General features: G+C 24.4%; 2 protein-coding genes across 6 annotated transcripts; one reads left to right on the plus strand and one right to left on the minus strand.

Annotated features, from left to right (window-relative positions):
• The first annotated feature begins 3,309 nt into the window (after window positions 1-3,309).
• Window positions 3,310-15,808, plus strand: LOC134832547 (adipokinetic hormone/corazonin-related peptide receptor variant I). 4 transcript variants are annotated; one of them, XM_063846608.1, is made up of 13 exons: window positions 3,310-3,725; window positions 5,383-5,659; window positions 10,364-10,508; window positions 10,560-10,810; window positions 11,153-11,236; window positions 11,296-11,360; window positions 13,061-13,160; window positions 13,216-13,423; window positions 13,480-13,576; window positions 13,675-13,701; window positions 14,575-14,713; window positions 14,895-14,965; window positions 15,257-15,808. In XM_063846608.1, exons 3-13 carry the CDS (start codon window positions 10,493-10,495, stop codon window positions 15,306-15,308), a joined length of 1,110 nt encoding a protein of 369 aa, XP_063702678.1. In that variant the 5' UTR covers window positions 3,310-3,725; window positions 5,383-5,659; window positions 10,364-10,492; the 3' UTR covers window positions 15,309-15,808. The 4 variants fall into 4 exon arrangements, with proteins under 4 accessions (XP_063702678.1, XP_063702677.1, XP_063702680.1 ...); XM_063846607.1 differs by having other exon boundaries at window positions 3,310-3,623; XM_063846610.1 differs by having other exon boundaries at window positions 3,310-3,623; window positions 10,575-10,810.
• Window positions 15,809-17,093: 1,285 nt separating this feature from the next.
• LOC134832545 (protein Aatf) lies at window positions 17,094-18,806 on the minus strand. 2 transcript variants are annotated; one of them, XM_063846605.1, is made up of 2 exons: window positions 18,741-18,806; window positions 17,094-18,681 (listed from the first exon to the last, which is right to left on the minus strand). In XM_063846605.1, the coding sequence occupies exon 2, from the start codon at window positions 18,667-18,669 to the stop codon at window positions 17,170-17,172; it is 1,500 nt and encodes a 499-aa protein (XP_063702675.1). In that variant the 5' UTR covers window positions 18,670-18,681; window positions 18,741-18,806; the 3' UTR covers window positions 17,094-17,169. The 2 variants fall into 2 exon arrangements, with proteins under 2 accessions (XP_063702675.1, XP_063702676.1); XM_063846606.1 differs by having other exon boundaries at window positions 18,737-18,755.
• Between the last annotated feature and the right edge of the window lie 213 nt (window positions 18,807-19,019).

A 19,019-nucleotide genomic window follows, 5' to 3' on the forward strand; every position in this document is an offset into this window, starting at 1 on the left:
ATAAATAATATAAAAATATTTTTTTTAAATCTCATTTTGATAAGTTCAAGTTAAATTTTAAAAAATATAAAATTTTCAAGTATATCAAAAAAAAAAATTTTTTAACTCAAAACTTATTTTTCTCACAAAATAATTAAACACATCGTTTAATACCTTTTACAATGAAAACCTTTTACGGTAAAAGTTCATGACCTGAGATGCAATTTCTCCGAAGCTTGGTCACTGTTCTACTTTTCTGCCAGACACATTAAGTGACATAATGAGCACTATAGATTGATAAATGAACTGCATTCACTGAGCTCAGATTAAGAGAATAAGACACGTGTTGTTTGATCTCCAATCTCCGTAAATGAATTTTAAACCTCATATTATCGTAATTAACATGCGATGTGATTTATTCATTTTAATTAATCTTAATACTTCGACGACGAACGACAAAGCGGTTTAGCAAACAGAAAATAATAATCGAGTAACCTTTTCTCCGAGCAGCGCAAAATATGAGCAGCAAGTCAAGGTAAGTTCCCAGATTTATTTGTCATTGAGATGTTTTTCGAGTTGCCATTTAGTGTCACGAGCGAAAACTTTCTCAAAACAATTTTGTTGTTTGCAATATGGAGCAACCGCATCGCAGAACCCTTGAACCGGAATGAACTTTATTTCGAACGCCTCCAACGTGAAATATCAACAACATTATTATCATGGAGAAACTTTTTTAATCCACTTATTTACACAATTTGAATTACATCGTTTTTGTTTATGTTTTTGCACAACGACGACGTCGGAGATGAAGGTGTTGTCTCGTGTATCGGAAGATAAATGAATATAAATGTTGGCAAGAACAACGAAACACTGCTAATCCACTATCGTTAGTTATAGTAAATGATTTCGGAGAAAATGTGGGAAGTGAGTAATTTTAATGAAGTTTATTGACAATTTAGTGATAGGCATCAATGTTGAGCTAAATTTTCAAAGATTTTAAGATGTTTCGTGAAATTTTATAATTGTCTTTGATTTTAATAAATTTTAATAAAGTTCGTTAACTTTTTTTTGTCAAAAATGATTTGCATAATTTTAGTCGGATTATTTAATTATTTATTTAATTTTATCATTCTCATTTTTACAAATTTTTATAATTTTTGTAATTATTGATCATTTTTTCTATACCTATTATTAATTTGTTTCCATTTGACAACAAAATTATTATTAATATAAGAAAAATTAATTAAATTTGTCAAAAAAATATTTTAAGAATTATTAAGTTACTAAAGTTAACTTTTAATTTTAAATCATTTTTAAAAATGAATAAAAAATAATTATAAAACAGATTTAAAATTAAAAGTTAACTTAAGTAACTTAATCATTCTAAATTATATTTAAAATTTAATTATTTTTTCAAAAATTAAATAATTTTTTTTTTAATATTTAAATAAAATAATTTTTAATGTTAGATTTATTTTTTGGAAAAAAAAATTATTATTATTAGGGTATTTAGCTAATTAAATTTTTTTTTAAGTTAACTAAATTAATTTTTAATAGTTTATTGATTTTTTTAAATTATAACATGAATATTTTGGTTAATAAAACTTTTAATATTCGATTAATTATTTTATTTTGTAAAAATTATTTTTAAACAAAAAATATATTTTAAAAAAATTATATGAAGTTAATTTTGATTCTTTTTAAATAATTTAGTTTAATATTTAAATGAAATTAAATTTAAATGTCAGATTAATTTTTAGAAAAAAATATTATTCAGATAAAATAATTAATTTAATAAAAAATTTTATTTTAAAAATTTTTAAAGTTAATTTTAGATAATTTATTCAATTTTGTGATAAAGTGAATTAAATTTTTAAAATAAAATTAATTATTATTTTTTTTTTGTAAAAATTAATTTGAAAAATAATTTTATTGAAAAATTTAAAAAAAAAAATTTATAAAATTATTATAATTTTTTTTAATAATATATTTATTTTTAAATATTTATTTTTTTTAATATTAAATTTAATTTTTTATTTAAAATTAATTTAAATAATTTATTCATTCTTTTTTATTTAATAAAAAATATTCTTTTATCAATAAATTACTATCCAACTTTTCTTCAAGCAAAAAAAAAATGTTTTTGATTTGTTTATATATTAAATCCCTCGTAATTGTGCTTCTTACCAATGTTTACGGTTTGATGGGTAAACATTTTGCAATCATCCTGAAGCAAGTTTTTTTTCTCACGTGATAAGAAAAATAAAAAATTTGTTTATTTTTTTTCTCAGTAATAGCTTCTTCTTAGAAAACCGACAAAAAAATATTTTCATTTAAATTTCTTTAAAAATCTGAAAATTGACTACATATCTTCAAAAAAAAAAAAAATCTTGTCAATGTCAAGCGAGTTTTTCCCGAAAAAAAAATATTAAACTACTTTTGTAGTAAAAAAAAAAATAAAATAATCTGCCAACATCTGATAACAATAAAAAATATTCTATTGTGATTCAACAACTACGTCGCTTGTAGTATTTACCTTTTTCATTTCAATAACTTCAATAACTTGTCAACATGTTTGCGTCGTTCTACTAACTCACACAGAAAAATCGAATGTCATGAATAGATAATGACAAATTGACTCAAAAAAGACATAATTTTATGTTTTTTTATTTTATTTTTAAACTTTAAATGTCAATGTCTGACAAAATGCGCGCGAATCCGCAACATTGAAAGATCGTCAACTGCGATAAACGTAAAAACGGTAAAAACATTCTAATGACGGTTTTGTTGATAAAATCGCAACATGGAAAAATAAATAATAACAAACCACAATGAATTTAATGACAATGTTAAGGGTAAAAACTCGCAAAGCACACAAAAAACGTTTAATTTATCACACATTTTAATCTGGGGAAAATATTGTTGTTTATCCGCAATTTCACGAATCTCGTCAATTTTCGAGTAAATATTACGTGATGGAGTTGCCTGGTTTCTTATTTAATTAGCATCACAAAACAAAGTGCAAGAAAGAAAAAAAAAGTTATTTCCGTTAAAACTCGCCGGGAGCCTTTTTCACCTAATTTTTCGTCTGAGGTAAGTAAATAAACGTAAAAATGTTTTTCTTCCGTACTTCCTTCTGCATGTTGCGCAAAATTACTATCAGTTGCGCGCAGTTCAGTGAAAATCTCCCATACAGCAAATTTCAATGACGATGATGATAATATTTCTATCGACGCACAATAACTGCGCACACATGCGACGACGACGACGACGATGATGGGCATCAGTTAATTTTGCCTTTTGGAAATTATTCGTGTTTAACGTCTCGTGCAAACAACATCGAAAATTCGCTCCGTCTCGTTAAATAAATAAATCGCGCGATAATAAATTTTATTTGAAAAAAAAAATAAAATTTATTTTGTATTTAATCAAAAATCACACAAGTACAAAATTTAACTGTTTTTAGAAAATCGAAAAAAAATTGACGTTCGCGAATGTTTATTGAATGGATTATGTTTACTCAATTTAATTAAAATACATTTCTCGTGTAAACTAGAAATTATATATATATAGCCCATTACAAAAAAAAAAACAGTGCAGCGACCAGAGACTAGACAAGAAATCGTCAAACAATGTGAAAAAAAGTAAATAAAAAATTTTAATATGCATATCTCGCTTTCAAGTGAATTACAACAACAAAACGTCTCTTCACTGTTCACTTTATGGAAAAACAAATGTTTACTTATGTAATAATATATTACCTACATCTCGTTTCAAAGTGCAAAAAAAATGCATTTTTCCTGCCGTGTCATGAGAAACATTTACACATGATGATGATGAGAATTAGATTAAATTTTTATGAAATAAAAAAAAAATATTTAAAAAAAAAATCTAAATGCAAATAAACAAATAAGTTGCCATAATACATACATAACAATCATCATACTTTGGATGCTGAGTGATTTTTTTTTGTTTTTTTTTTGTTGTTTAATATTATTTATTTGCATAAATAAAGTAATACAAGGCAAGAAAGAATCGCTTCAGAGTTAATTCGAAATGAGCGAGCGATAACCTATTGACATCGTTTATTCCTCTATTTCGTCTGGTAGTGATTCGTGATCCGTGATAGGGGGACTCTAAAATGTTAATTGTGAAATTATTAAAAAAAAAAATATAAAAATATTAAAAAAAAAATATTAAAATTAAAAAAAAATATTTTACACAAATGAAAAAAATTATAAATATTTAACTTAAATTGATCCATAAAATTTAAAAATAAATTAAATTAAATTAAAAAATGAATTTTATAAAATTTAATTAATTAAAATTTATTTATTTATTTTGATTTATTAAAAATTTTTATTTTAATATTTTTTAAAGTAAAATTTTTTTTTATTTATTTTGATTGAAGTTTTATAAAAACGTGTTTAGAAGTAATTACAATATTTTTCTCAAATTTTTATTAAAAAACAGTTTTTAAAAAAGCATTTAATATAATTTTTCATTTTTTTTTTCAATTAAAAAAAAATAATAAAATAAAATTTAATTAAAAATAATTTTTTTTTAATTTAAAAATAAATCAATTAATTAAAATATTAAAATATATTTTAATTCAAAAAAATATTTTATTTAATTTTTCGTAATTTTGCTATTTTTTTTAAATTAATAATTTAAAAAATGTAAAAAAAATAAATTTAATTTTTTCAATAAAAAAAATATTTTAGCAAGTTTTTATTTAAAAAAAAAATACTTTATTTCACTTTTCGTATTTTTTTTTAAATTTTTTTTAAAATTTATAATTAAAAAAAATTATTTTTGCTTTCAAATAAAAAAAAATATTTAAACAAGTTTTTAATGAAAAAAAAAATATCTTATAGAATTTTTCATATTTTTGAAATATTTTTTTTTAAATAGTAATTTCAATAACAAAATTTATTAATATTTTTTGAGTCATCCAACTCATCAAACTACTTATCAAATACAGAAAAACACACGGTCAGATCCACGCGAGTCTCATCATCATCATCGCAGTAGTTATTTTTAAATCAAGAGTCAAGTTTCATGCCAGGCAATTCATTATATTATTCATTCACGAGGATAACGAAAATTTATGATGTGAAAAAATTTTGCCAACAAAAAAAAATCCAAACAAACAACACACGAAGACAGAATTAAAAGCAAATATGACGAAAGAGAAAAAAAATTGTGAAAAGGGTGTCGAGTAATAAAAAATGACAAGAATGTTGATTGTTGGCTTCGCATTTTGAGTGGATTTTTACTACATTTACTACACACGAAAAAAGCCACAATTTACAATAATAAAATAAAAAAAGATAAAAAGGGAAAATTTTGTCTCATGAATTTTAAAGAAGAAAAAGTATCATAAATTGTATTTATTTATAGGATTAAAAGCTTGTTGTATCAAAGTGAATGACAGTGATAAAAAAGGAGACAACAGAGAAAAAAAATAAATATTTATGATAATTTACGAGGAATTACGAAAGAAGAAGAGTTTTAAGTGCTGTCATTGAAATAAATCTCATTTACTTTAATAATTAGAGTTTGGTGACTCTTGTCAATGACAAACAAATAAAAAAATAAAGGAAATTCGTGAAAAAAAGTGAATTAATTAATGACTAAGTGCTAATTAAAATTATGTTGATTCAAGAATTAAATACAGGTGAGTTGGAACGTCATACGGGTAGTCTGTCTGCTTAATGCGAGAATGGTTTTTGTCAATTATGCTGTTTGGGGAATAAATTAAAGTATTTTTAAAACAATATTGATTTTTACTTTCATGTGTTTATTGAACGAAAAAAAATTAAAAAAAAAATACGAGAGAAAGAGAGAAATCTCGTTAATAATCACACCGAGAGTTCTGTTAATTATAAATCAGTGAGTTTCAAGGACACGAGCATTTTTTTGCATAATTAATGATTTCTAAAGCATTCAGGAAAACATATTTTAAAAGTTTTCAGACGCTTAGTTGGACTTTTCATTAAAAAAATAACAAAAATAAAAATTAATAAATTAGGTCTAGGTTTAAAAATTATTAGCATGATGATTTTTTTCTTTTATAATTCAAGTTGAACATTAAAAATAATGTGTAGGCGACATAATATTTATGAATTTCCTATTGGGAATAAATTAAAATTAATCTACTTTAAAGGACTTTTCAATGGAATTTGTAATATTAGTCGATATTACGAGAAACTTTCCATAAAATATTTTTTTTTTTTATTTTGTCAAATTCGTAGAAATAATTATATGTGAAAATTTTTGGTAAAATTATGTGAAAATATTGGCAAAAATTTTTGATTATTTAATTTGACGATGTCAATTTATGGAAAAACTGATTTTTTATTTAATTAATTTGATTTTAATTAAAAAATAATTTTAAAAAATTAAAAAATATTTAAAATTAAGCTTAACAAAAAATAATAATATTTTTTATTTTATTTTTAATTTTAATTTGAAAAATTTTTTATCAATTTGTGGAAAAATATTTTTTTATTTTTATCTAATTAATTTAATTAAAATTTAAATAAAAAATAAAATTAAAAAAAATAAAATTTAGCATTATAAAAAAAATTAAATATTTTTTTTTTAATTTTTTTTTATTTAATTTTAATGAAAAGAAAATATTTATTAATTAAAATAAAATTAAAAAAAAATATTTAGTTAATTTATTAAAAAAATTAATTACTTAATTATCAGTAACTTAACTTAAATATTTTTTAATTAAAAAAAAATTTTTTAATCAATTTTTTTGTATAAAGCTCTTAAAAATTTAATCTTTTGATGAAAATAAGGAAATTTACCCAAATTTTGAAATTATCTTGTATCCCTTTCATAAACTTGTAAGTCATTGAGATGTAAATAATTTTTTTTGTTCCTATTTTGTCCAGTTTTTTGATATCCTTTGATCATTAAAACAATAAATTTGCAACCATTGTATGGCAATTAAAACTTTTTTAATAAAATAACTTTTTCAATAAAGCAATATTGACCTATAATTCAAAATAATAAATAAATGAAAAATTCCTGAAATCCTCACCCTTGATCCATAATGAAAAAAAAATATATCTTAACAAGGCGTCTCCATCACATGTTCAACAAGTGTCTTAAATTCCATCGAATTACAAATAACTTGTAATTCAAATGTGAGTTGATGTTTATTTCTTACTCATCTTATGTCTCGTTTTTTATTCAAAGCAGTGAATTTTATTGCATCTCAACTTTTCCAGATTCCATTTAAAATATTTTTCAGACATTTTTTGTCACTCAAACAATTTTTTTTATATTTGAAGTTAGAAGCCACAAAAAATAAAATAAAAAAAGCGCCTTCATCTCTTCAACATCTCTTTGATAGACAATTTTTTGTTGACATTATAATTGGAATTTTTTGAAATTAATTGAAAATGTCGCACAAACAACAAAATAGTAAACAACACAAAAAAAAAATCATATATTCACGGTTTAATCACATGTCTGACCTGATAACTCACACAGTTAATTTTTTTGTAATTAACCAACTTTTTATGACATGTCCCGTTTGAGTTTGTATTTTTCCTCATAGTAATAATTGTATAAAATGAATACAAAATATTTAATACGAAAAAAAAAGTTATTACCCAAAATAGACCGCAACGAAAAATATGTTATCACAAAAAATGTGTATTAATAAAATATTTCTACCTACATCTACGTTTAAAAAGTTCTTGATTTGTTTGAAATACATTTCAATGCATGTGTCAAAGATTCAAGAGTGTGCACCCGGAACATGCAAAAATCTTTTTTTTTTTTTGTTGGACTTGAGTTCGGACTCGGATGTAAAAATATAAAACGAGTTCAATGTGCAGCATACAAGTTTTTATTGCGAAATAAATAAAGTTGAATGAATGGAAAAATTTTTCCAGAAAAATTTTATTTTGTTGACAAAAAATATTTTACGGTATTTTTACGAAACTTGTCAACAACGTTCAATAAAAATTTAATAAAAAAAAAATTTATCAGTGCAAAATTTATATAAAAGGATTCCGGAATTAAATCCGTAAAAATAACAACTTTATGTTGTGTGACATTTGTATGACTTTGAACTTGACACTCACAGCCTTGAACGTTTTTTCCACGCGATCAACAAGCTTTCTAAATTTAATCATGGGGTATAAATATCACTGAGAGAGAAAGAAAAAAGGTTTGTCAACATTATTTAATCAAATAATATTGAATTTCATGCGGAAAGTAAATAAATAGAGATTAGGCACAGCACCGACAAACAAACCTATGTGTGAAAATTTATGGTATTATCCAATTTTTTTCTTCTCTTCTCTTTCCTTATTATTAAATGCTAATATTTAAGAATCAATTGGTGTTGATGATAACAGGCGGCAGTGACAAACACGCATGAAAGGAACTGATGTGACTTTATTATTATCATTGAATTATTATTACTATCTTGTATGTGAGGGACGACGACGACGACTTGAGCGACAAGTAATCATGGAAACAAATTGATGGAGAGAAGAAAAAAAAATACTAAACTGTGTCAATTGGTTGTTAATATGCTGCGAAATGGATAATGCATGAGCTGTAAGAATATCAGAAGGAAGAAATATCAAGGAATTGAAAGATTGTGCGTAATTCAAATGGAAATGATAATAAGATAATTTCGAGGAAATTGATAATAATCTAAACGTGGCGAAGTGAACGATGAATAAATAAGTTGGGAAAGCGACAGTTGGTTGAGGAGTTTGGAATCTTGTCATTAGAATAAAATAACAAGTTGAGATGTTTAAGGAGGGTAGCTCATGAAAGAGGGATTATATGAAAGAATCTTAAAAAAAGAAGGAAATTTTGAAGTGCAATTATCAGTCAAATATTCAAGAAGCAGTACTTTTGGTTTTGTATCAAGGATACAGTAGCGATCATAAGTTTTTTGTAAAAGGCTTTTTTTCATACAAAACCCTCAAAATTGAGCTTTATTGAAAAATATTAATTGCTTCCGGTAAATTTTTTCGCATATGTTTTTGTTAAACTTCATTATGGGACAACATTTTTTGCCCTTATAAATTTTTTTTTATTTTTACGAGCATCAGATATTTTTTTTTACAAAACAAAAATATCTCTTCAACACGTTAAAATAAAAATTCTAATAACGACAAAAAATGTCCTACTGTAGCTTAACATGCGAAAAAAATTACCCGAAGCAACTAATATTTTTCAATGGAGCTAAAAATTTGTTAGACTACAACCTATCTTTGTTTTTAGAGATCCATATTGGAAATCCATATTGTTAAAAAAATTATTCATCCCTCTTGACATTCAAAATTTATGTAAAAAATTCTTTCTATAGAAGCATTCTACAGTAATTTTCCACAGTTTTCTTATTGGAAAAAAAAATACATTTAATGCCTTGTTACAGATCTTTTGTATCGCTCTCAAATCCTCTTGATTTTTTTTTACTGTGCTTCAGTATTGAATATATGGTTAGATCAGTGATTTGTACAATAAGATTTTCGTTTCTTTATCCAGCATTTTCTTCATATGAGTCATGAAATAAACTTTCTTTGATATTTTCTTTATAACTTCGTCAACTTTCTTGCTTCTCTTCTGAAAATAAATTATTAATAAAAAAAATCTGAACTGTGAACTGCCTTTCGCATCGAACTTTCTGCTAAAACAACTCGAGAATAAAATTGAGTAGGAGTGCCTCTTGGTTTATTGTTGCATGATAAGAAATTATCCGTTATTAATAACCCACAAGGACATTTCCTCTTATCCAGATAACGATGATTTACAAAAACATAAGTTGCATCATTTCACTGAAGGTCACCTATCCTATTGTTAAAGCTCGTAAAATCATAAAGCATGAACAAACGTGGAAAAATTTATCGTTCACCTGCTGAAAATGTTCATTAAAAAGTCAAAAGACATCAAAAGAAAAGCAGGACTATACTTACACTTGAACTAACAAGAGGAATGTCTCTCCTTCCCCTTTTTTTGCCGTTCATTAAATCAAAAACGGTCGGTTTCACTCGAAAATTCCCCTTTTTGTGGCATGTCGAACTCAAAAAGTCATTTCGAGCGAAAAGAAAGCCAGCAAGTTTATTAAAATGTTTGTCATCCAAAAATATTTTCTCGGATATAATCAAATTTTGTGGTTATCGGCCTTCTCAGTTCAACTTTCCTGTGTGTAAAGTAAAAATATATTAAAATTGATTGATCAAAGTAAGTCTCTGTGTTACTCGATACACGATTGTTAGAGAGTTGCCAGACGTTGTTGATGAAAAACCTGTTAGTAATAATAATTAATGTTGATATCGGAAAAATTTTGACATCAATAACTTTCCTCAAGAGCAAACTTTTTTTTTGTATCTTTCAGGTCTGTTGATGACAAATTTCCACAGTAATTAGTGACCATGAAAGTCGACGTACAACGAAATCCAACGATTTTTACCTAATAAAATACCAAACAAAAGTTTCACGTAAAGTAGCAGTAACAAACATCAAAATGCCGAACGCCATAAGTAAGTACCTCTCAAACCTAAAAAAATTAAAAAATGAAAAGTAAATTAAAGCTAATTCCGTGATAGCGGATCAACATGACTGGGCGACGTACGATGGCGACAATTCAACCGATAACACAAGTCTGCCGATCGACATGCGATTTAATGATGGGCATCGCTTACAAATTATGGTCTATAGTACATTAATGTTGATTTCAGCCATAGGGAATCTTACTGTACTGACGATGTTGATAAAGCGTCGAAAACCGGGCTCGTCGAGAATTGAAATTATGTTGACACATTTGGCGATTGCCGATTTATTGGTGAGTTTTCTATGATTTTTATTAAATTTTGCTAAAAAAAAAAATAAAAAATTATATTAAAAAATTAAATTTTAAAAAATATAAAAAAAAAATTTTAAAAATTTAAAAAAAATGTTTTTAATAAAAAAAAGTTTTAAGTTTAATTTAATTTTTTTTAAATTAATTTTTTTTTAATTATTTTTTTTTCAATATATTTTTTTCATTTTAAAAATTGTTCAAAGTTTTTTGTGTTTAAAAATTTTTTTTTTATTTTTTTTCATTTTTATTATTTTTTGCAACCCTTCGTTGTCGCGCAACATCAAATTCAATCAAACGCGTTAAATTTCCGTGAATCAATTTCAGGTGACATTCCTTTTGATGCCCTTAGAGATTGGATGGGCAGCTACCGTTAGTTGGAAGGCAGGCGATTTGATGTGTCGTGTGATGGTAAGTGCTTTTTGGTTTCAATTTGGGTTTTAATTAAAAATACTTTTTCCTCGTTTTAGTCGTTTTTTAGAGTGTTTGGCCTGTATTTGTCGAGTTTTATACTAGTTTGCATATCAATCGATAGGTAAGTGCTCTCAAATTTTTAATGACAAAGAGGAAAAACTTTTTTTTTTGTTTCATTGGAAAATTTTTTTATCTCAAGTTGTACTTTTTTTTTTTAATATTTTCCATGCCTAATGGCGATTCATTTGAAATGGAAAAGTGCGGTTGATGCGGATTTACAAGTAGATCTTCTTCGAAATTCATTCGTTTCGTAATGAAAAAAGAAGTTTTTAACGTATTAAAGTCATTTTGTGTGAAAATTTTAATTAATTTAAGCATTAATTAAATAAATTAAATTCAAATTAAAATTAAATTTAAAATTTAATTAAAATTTTATTAATAAATTTAATTTAATTAAATTATTTAATTAAAATTTATATTTAATTAAATTTTTTAATTGAGAAGCATAAAATATTTTTTCTAATTATTCGAAACAAATTTTTAGAAAAATTTTAATTTTCTTTAATTTTTTGGATAATTTAATTTTTTTAAGGCGAATAAATTTAATATTTTCATTTTTTTTTTGTCCCATGAGAATTTTCATAAGAGTAAATATATAGATAAAAAATTAAAAAAAAAAATTTTAAATAATGAAAAAATTATTTTTTTAATTTTTTGTTTGAAATTTTTATATTAAATTAATTTTACTTTATTATTATCTTAAAATTTTAACTCAGAAGTAAAAAAAAATTAAACAAAATTTTTCAAAATAAAAATTCAATTTTTTTTTTTGCTAAATTTCAATAACTGTTTTAAGAGCAAATTTACTTATTTTTTTATATAATTTTATTATTTTTATTAAAAACTGTAAATATTTATATTTTTTATTAAAATTAAAATTTAATATTTTAAAATAAAAAAAAATGGAAAAATTAAATTTTTTCGCCGTAAAAAATTTTTAGAAAAATTAAACGTTTCTGTTTAATTTTTGAATCATTTTATATATTTTTTTTTAAATTAAATACGCTTTAATATAAAGAAAAATTTAATCTTTTTACGATTTCCAATATCTGGAATGTCAATATAAATAAAAAAAAAAGTACAAGGGACACAAAATTTTCCAAGAATCCTATATAAATAAAACTTGTAGACTTGTCTCTGATTTTTATCCATGAATTTAAAAAAATGTTTAAATCGTGATTATTATCGTGAGATAAGCTTAAGCGTCTTTTTTTATCCTTTCTAATGAAAACGTAGTAAAATCATAAAAAATTACCTTACCTTGCAATTTGAAGCAATTTTTTGCAACTTTTTATTTTTTTTCTTGTGAAGAAAAGTTCATGACCAATCTTTGCAATTTTTTCTCTCACTTCAAAATGCATCGTAATGATGAAAAAGGGATTCTTTGCGACCATTATTTGTGTTCGAATGGGTATTGAACTCCAATATATATATGATTTTTTATTGCAAATAAAATTGTTCGACGACTTTTGAAGCGGTAAATTTTCATTTTCAACAATTGCTTGCCATTATATTAGATTTGAGATGGCAGCTACGTGATTTTCTATTATTTGAATTAAAAACTAATGCGGGTTGTTGGGTGCTTTATGAATTTTATATGAGTAACGATGTGCGTTGCCATCACGACACTTGCTAAACAGATGATAATTATCTTTTGGTTTTCATTTGTTTTTAATTTTTCGGACTTTGTATGGTCTCCCGGCTCGTGAACAAAGGGAACAATAGAAATTAATGAGCTTTTTATGATTTATTGGCTTTCAGATATTTTGCGGTGCTGAAACCGTTGTCCTTGTCGGAGAATCGTGGAAAAATCATGATTGCCGTTGCCTGGTTTCTCTCCTGCGTTTGCAGTACGCCACAGGTAAGTTGCGAATCTGCCGGCTAATTGGCACAAATTTATTACTTTTGTTTCGCAGATTTTCATTTTTCATCTGGAAACACATCCGAATGTCACGTGGTACGAGCAGTGTGTGTCCTACAACATCTTTGAAAATCCACGACACGAAACATATTATGTCTTTTTTGGCATGTTTATGATGTATGCCGTGCCATTAACAGTTGTCATTTTTTCCTATTCCTCCATTTACTTTGAGATATTTCGTCGAACGAGGATTTCCAATATCGGTAAGTCTATTTGTCGAAAGTTCGAAGTACTTATTGACGTGATTTATCTTCGATAGACCGCTTTCGACGATCCAGTGTTGAAGTGCTGAGTCGCGCCAAACGACGAACGTTGCGGATGAGTTTCACTATCGTGTTGGTGTTTGTCGTGTGTTGGTAAGTTTTGTTTTTTTTTTATCTCATAAATTATCGTTGATTGTCCTTCATGCGGTTTTTTCTTTCATTTTCTTTTTTTTACTTTTTTTTTGTAATAGGACACCTTTTTATGTGATGAGCATTTGGTAAGTCAATCTCAACACTTTTTTGCTCGTTATTTTTACTATTAGTTTAATGAGGCAGATACAACAATGAAAATTGTTTCATTTTTTTGAATTAGCAAGAAGGCGATTTTCAAATTTTTAAAGAAATTTTTATATCTTTTTAATTTTTAATTAATTTAAATAAAAAAAATATTAAACTTTAATTAATTTAAATTTAAAAAAATAAATTTAATTTTTAATTCATTTAAATTCTAAAAAATTAATTTATTTTTTAATTAGTTTAAATTAAAAAATATTAAATTTTTAATTAAATAATTTTTACATAAATTAAATAAAAAATTTTTAATTTTATTTTTAATTAATTTAAATTTTAATATAATTAATTTTTTATTTAATTAAATTATTTTTTTTTTATTTTTCATTGTTAATTAATATTTTTTTATGCACATTCAATTTTATGAAAATAAATGAATTTTCATTCATAAAATTAAAATTAATAAATTAAAATTATAATTTATACTTTTTATAATTAAAAAAAATAAAATTATATTTTTATTAAAATTAAATATTTATGTGAAACGAAATATTTTAATTCAAAAATATTTTTTTTTAAAATAAAAATATTTTTTTTAAAAATAAAAATATTTTTTCCGTTCAAAAAATTAATAATTTTTACAAAAAAAGCGTTAAATACCTATAATTTTTTTTAGATAAATTAAATAATTTTTTTGATTGTACTTTCTAAAAAATTTTTAAATTTTTTAAAATTTTTAATTAAAAATTTATTTAAAAATTTTTTTTTTTAATTTTTAAATGAAATTAAATTTGAATAAAAACTTTAAAATTTTTTAAAATAATTTTTAATTAATATTTTTTTTTTAATTTACCTTTTAGGTACATGCTAGATCGCGTTGGTGCGAGTGCCGTCGATCAGCGAATCCAAAAGTGTTTGTTCCTTTTTGCCTGCACAAATAGCTGCATGAATCCCATCGTCTACGGCGTTTACAACATTCGCAATGATAGAAAGAACATGGTAAAATCCAATTATTTATCCATTCGTTATTGCAGTCAAGACTTTACGTCGTCTGTCACAACACTTCAAAGCACTCAAAAAAAGAAAGTTAATTTTTGAAGCATGAACCCCATGATTTAGTTTTGTTCCGTTTTTTTATTCAAAAAAATTTTACCATTATTTTTTCCTCTTTTATTTTTAGTCTAGTCAATATGGCCAAAATTCCAAAAAAATGATACGAAGTCGTGATTCTAGCAGGACAATTTGCATCAGGTAACAACCTGCATTTTTTTTTTAAGTTTCTCCTCTTACAAAAAATATTTTCTTTTTTATTTATTTAATTTATTATTTCCTCATTTATTTTATTTATTTTTCCACATATACGAAACTCCCTCCTGAACCGAAAAATCTCTTCTTCTTCTTCTCGGTGACGACAACAACAAATTATCTTTATACAAAAAAAAAATCATTTTTTTGACAAAAACAAACTTTTCTCTATCAAAACATAAATCAATGTAATGCGTGGTTCTCAATTTCCTTTTTGCCATCAATTTTTGATTGAAGTATGAATTTTTCCAGCTGTGGCGACTCAATAGAGATTCCGATACAGAAATGACTCAGTTCTAAGATTTAGGACTGAAAAAAAAAATATTGTGACATCATATCACGCACGATTTGTGTTGTCGTTGTTTCACATCCTCATAATTAATTACGTTTTACGTGGAGAACCAGCAAAAATATATTTTTCATGAGACTGTTTTTCCTTCAAAGCCTCTTGCTATGAATAAATGTTTGAAATTTTTCATTTATGATGATTGTGATAGTTGATTAGACAAAAAAAAATTAAAAACGGTCTAATTAAAACTAAAAAAATTTGTCTATTTTTATACAAATAAAAAAAAATAAAAGCTAATTGTCAGAAAATAAATTATAAATATACGTAAGTAAAGTAAAAATGCAATTAATTTGCGATTGATGTCTCACATTTTTATTACTATAAAAAAAATTATGTTTTGTAGTAGATTTAAGTAATTTTTAAGACATCTTTTAGAAGAGATTTAAAATTATATATTGAGAGAAAATAGTTTTAAGGAACTAAAGAGATAATAAAATGGATTTGTGATAAATGAGTTTCAGATTTTTTTTTAATTTTTACAAGGCTTCATTAAATTTAAATCTAATTATATGCAAATTAAGTAATAATTAATTTACCTAATAATAATGTTTTATATGAAAATCATGCAAAATTAAAATTTCACGATAAAGTTGTAAATTTTGTTCCGGATTTGAGACACTAAATTGTACTGGAAATTGGATTTTGATTCATTAAAAAAAATTATTAAAAATTTTATTAGGTATATAATTAAAAAAGGTAAATACCATGAAATTAAAAAAAAAATACTTTTTGTTGATCGATATTTTTTTATACAATATCCTTTTTTTAATGTTTAAAATGTATGAATTTTAAAACGTTTTTTATTTTAAAAAATTTAAAGGTAAGAAATTTTTATTTTTTCTTGAATATAAAAAATAATTAATAATTTTAAATTAAATTCAATTGATAAAAAATACATTTTTATAGCATTTAAAAAAATTTTAAAATTAATTGATGAATTAAATTAACATTAATGTGATATTATTTTTACATTTCGAATATTTAGTACATTAAAAGATTTTATTGCGAAAAATTGAGTTCAAAATTTTTATATTTTTATTTTTACTTTTTTACTTTATTTTAAAATCATAAGGAAAAAAATAAAATTTTATAAATTTGAAAAAAATTATTTTTTTATAAGAAATTTCTTAATTTAAAAAAAAATTAAAAATTAATTCGTATGTTTTTAATAGAAATTTTTTTTAATTTGGTTTATTTTTTTCATTCTTGAAAAAAAATCTATTTAATTTAATTAAAAAAAATTATATTAATTAAATAATTATAAATAATAATAATAAATAATTAATTTAATTAGTTAAAAATTAATTAAAAAATAAATTTAACTAATTGATTTAATTAATTATTTTAAATTAATAAAAGAAAAATAAATTGATTTATTAAAAATAAAATTTTCTTAATTTAATTTAATAAAAATATATTTAATTTATTTATTTTATATTTATTTTTTAATTTAATATAAATTATTTAATTATTTGTTTTATTTTTATTTTTGTTAATATAAAATTTTTTTTAGAATTTAATTTTAAATTAATGTTTTAGAGATAATTTTTTTTAATTAATAAATTAAAAATTCTTTCCAAATAATTTTCTTCATGAATTTTTGTAAAATATTTAAAAAAAATTAAAATAAATTTTAAAAAATTAAAAAAAAAATAAATAAATAAAATTTCTGTAAAATTTTTAAAAATTAAAATTTAATTAATTTTTTCGGAAATAAAACTCAAATAAAATTTAAATTTAATAAAAATTTTATTTATTTTTAATATTTTTCTTTCAGATATTTACAATTTTTTCTCCTCTTTTACGCAACAATAAACTTTTCATCCATTTCATTTGCTTGCGTCATCAACTTATCAAACAACGAATTATACAATTCAGTTTTCGCTTCTTCAGTCCACGAATCCGAAGCTACCGGCGCCATAAAGTTAACCAATTTATTATGAACCACATAACGTATTTTCCTGCCCTTTGACGCTCTTGTATCGACAGTTTTCTTCATTTTATTCCTCAGCTGATGCAATTCCTGATATTTCTGCTCAAGTTCTTGCGGATTGCTCGACGTACTTGTTTTAAATTCAATCAATTCTCGCAACAACTGATGATAAAAATCCGAGTCGTCATAAATTTCGGAGACATAAACGTTCGTATCTTTCTTCACGGGGATGCCAAACGGATCATTTTGCGTCGTTGCCTCGTCATCCGCGGGAATTTCTGAATTTTGAGCAGCGACATCGATGGAGGGTTGTTCCAATGGATGCCCGACAATTTCATAACCGCCGCGATAAATTTGAGTTTTTCTGATGAGTTCGTTGCGATTCAGGAGGATATTGTCGATTTTTTGCACGATACTTTGACTTTCCATGTTTTTGAGGGATTTCACATTTGCGGCAATTTTCGTTCGATCATGCCATTTTTGGATAACGGAGTTGCGGTAAGGCGTGTAATTTGTCGTAAACTGGTTGATATCATCCCATAAAGAGTCGAGATGAGCTCTTTTGGCTTCCAAAGTGTCATTTGGCTTCAATTTTCGCTTGCGCGATGCTTTTTCAGTCGAAATTTCCTTCGATTCGGGGAATTGCTTCACTAAAGTTCGTTGTAACTCCCGATTTTTGTCAAGAAGAGTCAAGAGACGGTCAGTTGTTGATGAAATTGCTTCAGAAAATTCCTCGTTGGAGCTTAATTTGTCAAAAACGTCACCAAAAGGCAAACTATTTGCTAAAGAAAGTAACTTTTGTGACTTGATTCGCATTTCTAACATTTTTTCCCACAGCTGAAGTTGAACTTTGACAGCTTTTCCTTGACGAATTTTCTCTCCTTGTGCTTCGGGGCGTAAAATTTGACTTGTATCAACCTTCAATTCTTCTTCTTCCGAATTTTCTTCTTCTTCTTGACTTTCATCTTCCTCATTTTCGTCATTTTCTTCCTCTTCTTCTTCATTTTCCTCCTCTTCCGAGTCATTTTCGTTCAATTCCTCGTCGTCATCCGTGTCTGTCGCATATTTCCCATCATCATCGCTCCCTTCGTCGTCTTCCTCTTCACTCGAATCCATGAATTTATCCAAATCTGCTCGCGAAACGACTTCGCCTTGATATTTTTTATCCGTTTTTGCTAAATCCACAGCAGCATTTCGCTTCCGAAACTCGCTAATGATGGATTTTCCTGCATCTTCGTAGTCATTTTCGTCAAAAGCGCTTATTTTAGGTACCGTATTCTCATCGTAGACGACATCTTCGGGGTCTATGGATTCTTTTGGCTTCAATACTTCAACGATTTGATCGTTGATTGTTCGTTTCTTTGACATTTTCGATTAAAACTGAAAGAAAATTTAACTTTGAAATAAATTTTAATTACAAAATTGTTGAAAAAACTTACAAAAATCGAATAAAATTAGGAGAAAAATGTTGCGCGATGTAAATAAACGTGTTTCGTGTTTTTATTTACTCTTGAAATGTCAAAATGGGCGTCGTTCATTAATGACGTTGAACGAAAATTTACCGCTAAATTTAATTTTTTTTTATTTTCTTGAATTTTTTCGACTGAAAAATAATTTTTATGAAATAAAAATTAATAAAAATCAAAATTAAAAATTAAATTTTTATAAAAAATCATTGAAAAAATAAAAATTTATTTATTTTTCATTGAAAATTGATC

The sequence above is a fragment of the Culicoides brevitarsis genome, chromosome 2 (assembly GCF_036172545.1).
Source record: "Culicoides brevitarsis isolate CSIRO-B50_1 chromosome 2, AGI_CSIRO_Cbre_v1, whole genome shotgun sequence".
NCBI classification, from domain to species: domain Eukaryota; kingdom Metazoa; phylum Arthropoda; class Insecta; order Diptera; family Ceratopogonidae; genus Culicoides; species Culicoides brevitarsis.